This window comes from Microtus ochrogaster, chromosome 17 (genome assembly GCF_000317375.1).
Source record: "Microtus ochrogaster isolate Prairie Vole_2 chromosome 17, MicOch1.0, whole genome shotgun sequence".
Taxonomy (NCBI): domain Eukaryota; kingdom Metazoa; phylum Chordata; class Mammalia; order Rodentia; family Cricetidae; genus Microtus; species Microtus ochrogaster.
In genome coordinates, this window is record NC_022019.1 from 33,248,751 (window position 1) to 33,260,235 (window position 11,485).

The following is an 11,485-nucleotide window of genomic DNA, read 5'->3' on the forward strand; positions in this document are numbered from 1 at the left end:
TCTCGAACTCACAGAGATCCGCCTGCCTCTGCCTCCCGAGTGCTGGGATTAAAGGCGTGCGCCACCACCGCCCGGCTAGTAATTTAATCTTTTAAAATGGCTTACATGTGTCTGCTTGTCTGGGCGGGTACCATGTGCATGTGGGGTCAGCAGAAGCTAAAAGATGGCATCAGATCCCCTGGAACTGGAGTTAAAGGCAGTGTGAGCCACCATGTTGGTGCTGGGAATAGAACATGGGTCCTCTGGAAGAGTAGCAAGTGGTTTTGGCTACCGAGCTATCTCTTCAGTCCCAAGTGTAGACAAACGTATGAGCCGTGAAAACACAGACATATACTAACTATTACAACAGACACAGAAGCGTTGGGTGGAAAGTAATGGCTGACTTTATAATGATACCACCTCTCCACACAAGGGACATTTCAGATAGCCCTAGATTCTGCCACTTCATAAATCTCTATTGGAGGAGGGGTGCACATGCTTCTGTGTTTCCAAGCAGAAATTTAAGACTCAAATACAATCTTACTCTGGCTTAGTCAACCAGGAAGAGGTTTAAAAACACAACCTGAATTCAAGTAGTATATGTTGTTATAGGGAATGTATATATAGTAGGGCACAGATAAGTTCATTAGGGAAAAATCTGTTCTATTTGGCACAAAAAAAGATGGAATTCAACCAAGGAGATTTCCCAGAATGGCTGGGAATGGCAGGGTTTGATAAAAACAAATAGATTAGTGGATGATAGGGAATATCGTCACCAAAACACATGCACTGTTATCACAAACCAGGAAAGAACATGCCAGGCATTTTTATATTCTACTGAACATTGTTTTATCTCCTTTTCTTGGTCAGGAGGCATTCGAGATCTATAACCTATCTACCCAAATTTATTTCTTACTGTAAAGAAATGACAATATTCTACAAAAGCAGAATAACAAACTAAAAGCAAACGTAACAAACCTAGGGGCTAGAGAGATGGCTCCGTGCTTAAGAACACAGGGTTTCTTCCGGAGGACCCGGACTCTGTAATTTCTGCCCTAGGGTATCCGACAGACATGCAGGTGGTGCATAGACATACATGCAGGCGAAGCACCATATATACAATAATAAATACACGAACAACCCTAAACCTTATCCTCATGGCATCAAATGTGGGCTACTGAACATCAGGGCGTCTGTGGTAAACTATTTAAACTAATGCTACTTCTAAACCTAGACAATTACGGCTTCGTGGAGTGAGAAGGCTTTGGATAAAAATGTACTCCCGGACAATTAAGTTTAATAGCCCATATATGGCAATATAAAATTATAAAAGTCATAAAACTAAGACATACTACCTAAACACTGGAGCATCATACACATGAAATTCTAAGCAGAAATTCTATTTGCTTTGAATCAGCAACCACTACCCCTGGAAATCAGAAGGGAACCATGCAACGGGCAGATCGTGATAACCCTGAGCGGTGGCCATGCCTAATGGGTTTCCCACCTTGGACAAACAAACACTAAGCTATTTCTTATGATCATCAATGTGCACAGGAACTGGCTGTGTGGACTCTGTCAACCCATAAACCACGTGTTTTATGGCACTAAAGTAGGCTTAGAAATCACAGTGCATGAAATCCACAAGCCGCTGGGGAAGTTTTAAAGCATGAAGTTAGTCAGTTTCGTTGTTTAAGAGTGTCGTACTAACACAATTGAGGATACCAAACACCTGTCTATGGAAATGTCACACTGATCACTGGTGTGTTCCTCCACACACCTGTGTGTGCACATGCACTACGGTTAATTCCCATACGAGAAAGCGTTTGCACGGGGCGCTTAACTCCACACACGTCGCTTGTTCTATCTTGGGATGAAATCAATGAGATCAATTAAAGTAAAGCCATGCGCTGTCTCTGGTATCCACTGTCTGGACATATATGAACCTGTGAGCCGCTGGGACAATGGCGGACCTATCCCTGCATATACACCTCCCACTTGCACTGATGCAGTCATTGGAATTCCAGCGCTGGAGCTGTCAGAATACAGATTCCAGGGCCTGGAGAGATAGCTCTGAGGATATGAACACTTGCTGATCTTCCAGAAGACCCACATTTGGTTCCCAGCACCCGTGCTTGTCAGTGCCCATGTAACTACATCCCTGGGGGACCCAACGTTCTCTTCTGGTGTACACACACACATGAATAAAAATTTTGTTAAAATCTAAAAACAATACTGATTCTTGGGTCCCACACATACTTAACTGAATTTGGGGCTGAAGCATCAAGAGAACATCATCTAGACCAGAACAGGAATTCGAGTAACTCCTAAGCACACGGACATCTGGGGGCTACCACATTACGAGAAAGCTTTTAAGGCAAGTTCCCTACTTGCAGAGCCCCCTTTGCTAGCGCTAGACACATACGGTGAGTTTGTGGACCAATCAACAAGTCAATATAGAAATTCTCAGGACACAGGGACTGACATCTTCCAGTTATGGTTCTAGGGGACAGTGAACAAGACATCCTCCTTCAGTGGGAAGAAGCATCAGAAGCCATGGTGCGACTCCATTTTGCCTCTCTAGGTATCTCCATCATGCAGCTCACTGCCAAGGTAGCCCAGCACTCACTCCAGATGTCAGTCAAGGACAGAACAACCACACCAGTTCCACTGGCCAAGTCTCCTCGTCACCAACACTGTTTGGGAGAATCACCGTGCCAGGGAGGAACACCAGGCACCCGGGTGGTTCTAGAACACTTGCAGTTGAGGAACAGGAGGTTAGATGGGATTATAATTGCCAGAGTTAGGATGAGATATAAGCAAAGCCACCAACTCTTCTGCTGACTTCTCTGGCTCCTATGGATGTGAATATTTTGTCTGCTACTGGCAGGTGTTTCAGAATAGAAATGATTTGGTCTCAAGGAAGCCAGAGACTTGCTGTGAGTCCATACAGTGTTCTTTGTACTCAACGGTGACTCTGCACAGTGAGATGCATCTGTTGTGGGGTATTTGTACACTGTGTGAAGGTGTATTGCTGTGGTTGGTGTAATAATGATTAGACAGGAGATGTGGGTGGGACTTCTGGGCAGAGACAGAAAGAGAAGGAGGAATCTAGGCATGTGGATAGTATGGGAGATGCCAGGAGACATGGAGAGGAAACAGGAGGCAAAAGATGGAAGAGAGGCAATGCCATGTGATAGAGTATAGACTAATAGAAATTGCTCAAGTTATAAGAGTTGGCTAGGAACAAGCCTGAGCTATAGGCCAATCTTTCATAATAAGAAGTGTCCATGTCATTATTTGAGAGCTGGCAAGACTCATTAAATTTGGCACCCAACTTGGGGCACATACACAGAGCCCACTGCTCACAGCGTACAGAAGAGGCCCGGCTTCTTTATGAGTAGTCAATGCTGGGACAGTTAGGTGCAGCTGGGATGGTTAGGTGGACTTGAAGGGGGCAGAGGCAGCCACCAGCACCGTAAGTCAAAGCCACCTGGAGGTCATTCTGTCTTTACCAGGGAAGGCAGAAATGAACCAAACACTCATCAGGTCTGAGGCCTGCTGCTAAGATTAATGTGCATTTTTAGTCGAGTCAGAGCACTGAAGGTATCGAATCACTCCTACTGCAGAAGAGTAAAGGGGTTGTGGTTTTTATTACTGCGACACTTGCTTCTTCCCCATCAGTTCCTGTAATTCCTTCACAGATTTTCCAGAGCTCTCTTTACCATGAGATACCCAACCTGAAGATCAACACAGCAGTTTCTGCGTCCCTGTCACTGAGAACAGGTTACTTCCTGTCAGTTTGACTCTTGACAACAGGGCTTTATGGCCCTGCAGTGGCTCATCCTCATGGGTACAGACCGTCGTGCACTATGGACCTTGTTAAAGATTTACCCACCTTATGCTTCAAGGACAGGGCGGCCCATCCATATTCTGAAAACGGCTGATAAAGCAGCCTTTCTGTCACATGCCCAACCCTTACTCAGAAGTGGCGCCGTTCGTAGGCTTCCCTGAGGGATGTGTGCACTTGGCCTCAGACGCTAATTCATCAGGTTCTCATAACCACCTCACTCTGAGACTTGATTCCACTAGATGTGCAAAGTGAGCCTTCCTGTTCCGCAGGGCCAGTGACTGGAAACTGGACTTTCAAATCCTTGGAAGTTCTTGGCATTGATGTGTTCCTCGTCTAATTCCAAACAAAATGCTGAGCTCCAGAGAGTGACCTGGCACCTTGGCTGATGTGGGCTTAAAAACATGGCCATGCTTGTGTTTAAAGAAACCAGTCTCTCCAGGCATTCCATGGTGTGAAAACAGTAATCACGAAATATTATGGAGTACAAAACTTATTCTCCCCCAGAATAATTAGAAAATTTCACTGACCTCGGTTAAATCTATCTTAACATTTTTTTTTAAAGATCTAATTTTTCACGTCTGTGTCTTTGTGTATGTGTGTATGCACACGAGTGCAGGTATCCACAGAGACCAGAAGAAGGCATGAGATCCTTTGGAGTCCGTCACAGGTGGTTGTGAGCTGCCCAGTGTGGGCTGGGTACTGGGAACTGAACTCAGGTTCTCATGATTGAGCAGTCAGGACTCTTAACGGCTGAGCAGTCTCTTAAGCCTATCTTAACATTTAAACTTCTTTTTCATATTTAGCTTTTGATTTTGAGAGCCATTTAAGACTAGAAAATTTATAACAGCAGTTCTTAAATTTTTTGCATTTAAAATCTCCTTTATAAAAGGTGGTGTTTGATTTTTTTTTTTTTTGAGACAGAATCTTTCTACATAGTTATGGCTGTCCTAGAACTTGCTAGGAAGACCAGGCTGGTCTTGAACACACAGAGAACCTCCTGTCTTGGCTTCCCTAGTACTGGGTTTAAAGTAGAGTGCAACCATATTTGGCATAAAGGAGATTTTATGCTTTGTGTGTGTGTGTGTGTGTGTGTGTGTGTGTGTGTGTGTGTGTGTGCATAGTTATAAGTGAAAATGCCTGGAGCCCAGAAGAGGGTGTTGGACTCCCTGTAACTGGAGTTATAGGTGGTTATGAGCTTCTGGATAAAACTTGTGTTCTCTGCAAGAGCAGCACTAACAACTCCTGAGCCATCTCTCCAGTCCCTTCTGCATCTTACATTTCACTGAAGACCACAAAGAACTTTCGATTATGGAAGCCTGATCCTCCTGTCTTGTATACTCAGCCTGTCTCATGTTTTAGGTGATGCATGTGAGAAATCCAGCATCGTACTGGCACTCAGCAAGGGCCTTATACACTTCCTTAGAGGGGTCTAGACTACACTTTTGGAACTGGGTCTACGGGTCTTGTTTATGTCATGGAAGTGTTTGTTGATGGTCCCTTCTCTCTGGCATGGAAACCATCAAGAAGTGTAAACTGTGTGCTACCTCACCATGGTCCCCAAGTCAAGAAAAGACAGTTCTATGGAGGCAGAGGGTACGCACTCCTCTTTGTTGGCTCTTTCTCCCCAAATGAAGAACTGGACAACTTTATCTTTTTCCTTAGAAGATGGCAGAACTAAAAAGATTTCTTTTGACTCTTTTTTCTGAGTTTGTGGGGAGGGAGGAAGGCAAACAAGTGTGTTCTTGAAGCAGAGATTCCCAGAACAGAGACTGGAGTGAATGCAAACAGAAAATTTATATTTGTTCATATCCCTAGTTTTATATCAGAGCTGTCTCTTTATACACAAGGTTGTCCTGTTTCATGAAGTTTACAGAAACTGCCTGCTGTACAGTCTCTGCAGAGATGGACTAGGGTGGTCCTGGGCCTCAGCACTCATGTAGAGGCGAGATCCAGGCCTCTCATTGGGATGCTCTGGTCAGAAACCTAGCCTGCTCTTTTGGGGCTTTGCCTGTCTGCCAGGGAGGAGGTGCCTAGAATTAGAGACACTAATTAAAATTAAAGGTAGATTAAGTAATGAAACTCGAGATCCAGAGATATTGGTAGAAAGGCTAAGCTATGTTGGACATATCCTAAGCTGTGTGGGACACATGTGCTGTGTTTGACGTAAGTGTCCAAGCATTCCTTCCCTGCAGACACGAGGCCTGGCTTAGAATGGAAGGCAGCAGAGCTTTGCCTGCTGTCTTTCGGCTGTCTGGAGAGGCAGCAGTTGTGGGAAAAGGGCTCTGGGTTGGCGCAATCACAGGGGCCAGCAGGCTCAGGCGAGTCTCTTGCTGGAGTAACATCTCATGGAGCATTAACACAGTGTGCCTACAACGTTACCAGTCATACAGGCGGGACCCCCACACTGTAGGCATCTCTTACGTGATGGGGGAGAGTCTTCTGTTTTGTGTTAATTTCATTGGTTAAATAAAGAGACTGCCTTGGCCCTTTAATGGGGCATAAATTTAGGTTGGCGGAGTAAACAGAACAGAATGCTGGGAGAAAGAAGCTGAGTCAGCCGGTCGCCATGATTCTCCCACTCCAGACAGACGCAGGTTAAGATCTTTCCTGGTAAGCCACCTCGTGGGCTACACATATTATTACAAATGGGTTAGCTCAATATGTAAGAGCTAGCCAATAAGAGGCTGGAACTAATGGGCCAGGCAGTGTTTAAAAGAATACAGTTTCCATGTAATTATTTCGGGGCATGAGCTAGCCATGTGGGCGGCCGGGTGCCGGGGACGCAGCCCTGCTGCTCCTATTACAACACTTACGGACAGAATGCCATGTGGTATGTGACTGTACCTACCCCACCTGAGACACAGCACTCACCTCATTGAAATGGACATCCTGCATCCCAACGTCTTCCATCATGGCAGCTTCTTCGTCGATGTTTGGCGTGATGACCCGGAAGGCAGTACATCCCTGTCTGAACATGCCTAGGCAGAGAGAAAGCAGAGGGGGGAGCTGTCAACTTGACTGGAACTCTTGGGTTCCTCCTGCCCTGTACATTTCTCGGTTGAAATCCGGATGCTCCTACCCTCCATATTCAGTTTGCTTCACGTCTGAAGCGAACAGCTGAGGAGGGAACCCTCATGTTTGCCCCAGCGTCCACACAGGAGGCTGCGGCCAGCCTGTCTTCTCTCTATCCATTTCCCCACATTTAACCTTCACCAGCCTCACTCAGTTTCTCAACTCTTTTTTTAATCTTTTAACCCACCTTAATTAAAATCCATTCAATCTTCAAAGAACCCATAGGCTGCCAAATCATAGCTGAGTCAAGCCAGCGGTAACTGAACGAGGAAGCGTTTGGTCAAAGGATCCACAGTCAGACACCAAGAAAAAGAAAGTGGCCAAAGCCAATGGAAGAGAAGTGAGCAGCCCCAAAACAAAGTCTCCTTCAAGCAGCTTGTCACCTCACCATTCAGGCCGGGGAGAACCCCCAACTCGGACTGGGGCCCTCCCGACTGCCTCCAGCAACACAGATGATTCAACAGTCACATCTGCCAGCTGAGGGGCTGCCTGGGAGAAGAGAAGCCTTTTCTGTTTAGGAACCAGAAAGCCACAGTTCCAGGGGCTCAGCATCTGATACTCCCAGCTAACAACCTAAGTGAGATCAGTGTCTGGGGTAAGGGTCACAGCTCAGCTCGGACACCGGGACACAGGTTAGAGCCGGTTCAACATCAGCTGTGTGACGTGTTTAGACGAAGAGGAATTTGAGATGTTCGGCCACTCTGGTTTGAGGTGCTCCTTCATGAGTTTAGAAAAAAGAAACGCAGAGTATTCTGAAATCAGGCGTTGAGAAAGCAGAACGCAAAAAGCAGAGACAATTCCTGCGGACATCTGTCCAGGTTTCCAGTCAACCCCGAGGTAGCCATTTTCACCAGAGTCCTCATATAGCCTTGCTTTGATCTGGCAACAAGGAAAGCAGAGAATCCCCCAGGTAAAGCTCTCCTCTGGGAACTTGAGGATACATTAATACAACAAAATTAAGATGAAAAAAATCGACTACTAGTGTTTAGGCCAATGGAAGAGCAGACGTGCTGACCAAACACTGTGGCACAGAGCAATGGCTGCGAGAGACACGGAGAGCCTGGTGATAGGAGAGTGCAGAATTGACAGAAACCACCAGAGCCCTTGAACGGCAGGTGAACAGAGCGGATGGGGACCCTTGGGAGCTGAGTGACCCTCAGGCTCACCTCCCCAGCTCTTCCTCTGGCACGTGTTATGGCTGTACAGGAAGACAGACGGTTCCCGCTGGAGCGCTAGGTCAGCTTCTAAACACGAGGAAATGCATCACCCGGTAAAATGTCTCAGCAGGGAATACTATACGAGCACGGCCCCTTTATTTCCTCTCTCATCCTGACTCTGAGACGTTTCAAGCCCTTGGCATCTGCCCCTTGATCACGCCTCTCACTTCGTAGAACCTGTAGAACCGCTCCTTGCTAGCCTGGACCAGGAACTCATAGTTCTCAGTATCGCACGTGCAGACTACCGGCTTTCCTAGAACCCCAGTATTCCAGAACACAAGATGCCACCCTTGAAGGACGCCCCAAGTAACTGGTGTTTAACCAGGAGGAATCATGAATGAACTCATGGGAACAAGTGTGTAACACACAAATACAGAGCCTAACTTGTACCCTGACCTTTTCCCACGCGAAAGTCAACAGGGCTGCATTCCAGAAAATCTGTCCAACAAATTCCCGTTAGAACTGTCACTTGATTGGTAACAGTTCTGGTGAAAATTATCTTAAGGGAAAATAAAGTCACGTCGGCTCTGCATTAGTTGGTCAGGAACGGCCGGATGCCAAGCTTGTTAGCTGCTTCTTGAAGAACGTGAGGCCAGGACAGCAGGACACGCTCTCTTCTTTATACCGGCACTATCTTGCTGTGCCCACGGAGGCAATCAAATGCCGTAACTGGGAATGAAGCAACCAGCAAGCCCATGTGCGTGCAATTCCTCACCTCCAGATTTGCCCGCACGGCCCCACTCCTTACCTTTCCGCGTGAGGTACTCCGCCACCAAGGCTGTTACGTGGACGTAGCACATGGCCGCCTGTCACAGGAGACAAACACAGGGGCTCAGAATCGTCAGCTAGAACCTGTGTCTTCAGAATAGACCTATTAGTAACAGCTTTGTGGTAAGAAGCGGAGCGGCTCACACAGGAACTGACACTTAGGAGTTGAAAAGTCAGGGAAATTTACATTACTGTATTTTACCATAAAAGACAAAAATCAGCATTTTGAGAATTAGACCACTTGTCTCAACGCAAAACAAGAAGTATTTAAAGAAAAAGTTTTCTTCCCAGACCCACATTTCAGGGGCTAAAAAAATTTTCCTTTCAATTTTGTTTCTAAACATTTGTTTTTCTCTTTCTTTGTGTGTGTGTGAGAGAGAGAGGGCCCTGAATTCAGTATCACTGACCCATAGTGGAGGATTCGGTGTGACAGTGGAGGCGGACTGGAGAGATTTGCCCACAAGGCAACGGACACCGGGGAGTGCTGGCAACAGGAGCATCCAGGAAAGAGGTGGGGGTCACGTTCTCCCCGGGATGCTCAGAAAGCAAGCACTCCCAACACCTAGCCCTGGGACCTCGAGTTTCCCCCACCGTCAGGGGTAAGTGTCTGCTTGTGCTAGTTTGCAGCAGCGGTCTGAGTGAGCACAGACTACAGCTGAACCTGCAAAGGGCTCTTCCTGCTTATGAGAAACCTGGGCCACAGAAATCCTGTAAAAAGTCTTAAATTCTGAGAGTTACAGAAAAATCATTATCGTGACTTTCTTTTTATGACAGCCACGGCGTAGTCGAGGCTGCATTTATGGCGAAGAGGAAGGGACCGCGTATGTGGCAGCATACCGTGATGAACAGTGACCAAGCTTGCAGACTCAGAACCCTAATCACGTAAACAGCCACAGAGACGTCACGGTCACAGGGCACACCCTCCCTGTGGTGACACTGGAAGACGCGTCCAGCCACAAATCCTGAGTGGTGGGTCCACGGGAACACAGAACCTGCTTGTAAGTCACTGGTTCCCTTGAATTTCTCATGTTACATAGGACACCATCAAGTCACAGTGGGTTAAAGAAGACGGTGCAATGACCCAGAGCTAGGAAACGTGTGGCCTTGGATCTGAGGTTTCTCCCTCACGCCTATTCCCAGCCACGCTGTTTACACACAGAACTGTGTCTGCTCTGAACAGACGGGAATGTTTCAATACCTGCTACACATCCACAACAGGAGAGCGGGCTGCCCTACGACTACCGTAACAGCAGCATCCTACCATGGGATCCAGCCACGGAGGTTTCGGTGCAGGAAAATGTACTTCAAAGTAGCAAGCGACTACATAAATATGCAGGTGTCCGCTTGTCATCTGTTTCCAGCGATCAAAATGCCCAGACAACTGTGAACCACCCCAATCCCAGAAGTACGTGTTTAAGGCACCATGTGTTCTCACGGGCTTCCTTTGATTAACGGTATACTTTTTCTCAAAAGTACCTTCAGAGAATGAAACAAGTATAGCTGTTTCTCAGAAACTCAGGCGGGCAGGGCCCCCTACCTCAGAAAGGTCCCCATTTTTCACATGGATCCTTGCCATGCTGTCCAGCCACGTCTTTCTGAGCTCGGGGGTACTGGCGTAGGACTTGGCCAGGCTGTACTGGAGGTCCACCAGCATCTCGGGGTCGTTCTCATGCTCCTTCATCTGCGCTGTGGCCATCAGGACCGTGCGGATCCTCTTGGTCAAATCTTTTACATCAGAGGCGAAGCTGGTGTGCTAGACGAAGGGGGGGGGGAGAAGAAAGGACTCGCGACTTTAATCAGCCTTCTCCCTGATGCTGGCACACATCCTGGGAGGAGGGGAAAGGGGAGCTACTCACCTTGATGAGCCGGTCGCTGTTGGCACAGTTGTTGATGATGGACAAGGACTGCTGGAATCTGGTCCCTCCAATGCCAACCACGTCTGCAATCAGCTGGCTGACAGAAATGATGACCTTAGGGACAGAAACACGGGCACATCAATCTGCCTTCAGACGACAGTCAATTAGGACGTGCACGAAGTTGGTGTGAAGGTGGGATGCGTGGGGTGGGGACCACACCAGTGCGGGGAGCAGGGGCTGCCCACACCAGTGCGGGGAGCAGGGGCTGCCCACACCAGTGCGGGGAGCAGGGGCTGCCTGAGATCCCTTTCTTTTTTAAATCACTTTCAAAAATCATTTACGATTGTCTTCCTAATGTATTTTGCTCATGAAGTGTTAAAGGTGAATCAGAAGAACAAGAGGAGGAGTATCCACACAACTCGGACTGCTACTTAGCCACTGCACTCTGCAGTAAGGGGGGGGATGACCCTATTCTCCCCTCAAGTGCTTGTTTGGAGCTTACATGGAAGGTTCTTTGCACTTTTTTTTTTTTAAAACAGAACATGCAGGCGTTAAATATGCGAAGAGCAATCTGACCTTTTTGGAGTCTATAGATAGCAAGGCCTTAACTTAGGCGTTTGAGATCTGTATTTCGTTTGTATTTTAATAAACAAAGCTTGCCTGAAGATCAGAATGCAGAACAGCCACACTAGTCAGCATACAGGCCAGGAGGTGGTGCATGCCTTTAATCCCAGCAGCCA

General features: G+C 47.2%; 1 protein-coding gene across 14 annotated transcripts in view; it reads right to left on the bottom strand.

Moving 5' to 3' along the window:
* Dock9 (dedicator of cytokinesis 9) overlaps window positions 1-11,485 on the bottom strand; it is a 250,768-nt gene that overhangs the window by 25,211 nt on the left and 214,072 nt on the right. For 12 of the 14 annotated variants that reach the window (XM_026783249.1, XM_026783247.1, XM_026783246.1 and 9 more), the window contains exons 42-45: window positions 10,746-10,859; window positions 10,427-10,642; window positions 8,870-8,927; window positions 6,704-6,810 (exon numbers count right to left, since the gene is read on the bottom strand). In XM_026783249.1, the coding sequence (XP_026639050.1) occupies window positions 6,704-6,810; window positions 8,870-8,927; window positions 10,427-10,642; window positions 10,746-10,859 (495 nt within the window). Of the gene's footprint in view, window positions 1-6,703; window positions 6,811-8,070; window positions 8,149-8,869; window positions 8,928-10,426; window positions 10,643-10,745; window positions 10,860-11,485 lie in introns of all 14 variants that reach the window. The other 2 variants (XM_026783251.1, XM_013349321.2) reach the window with 1 other exon arrangement.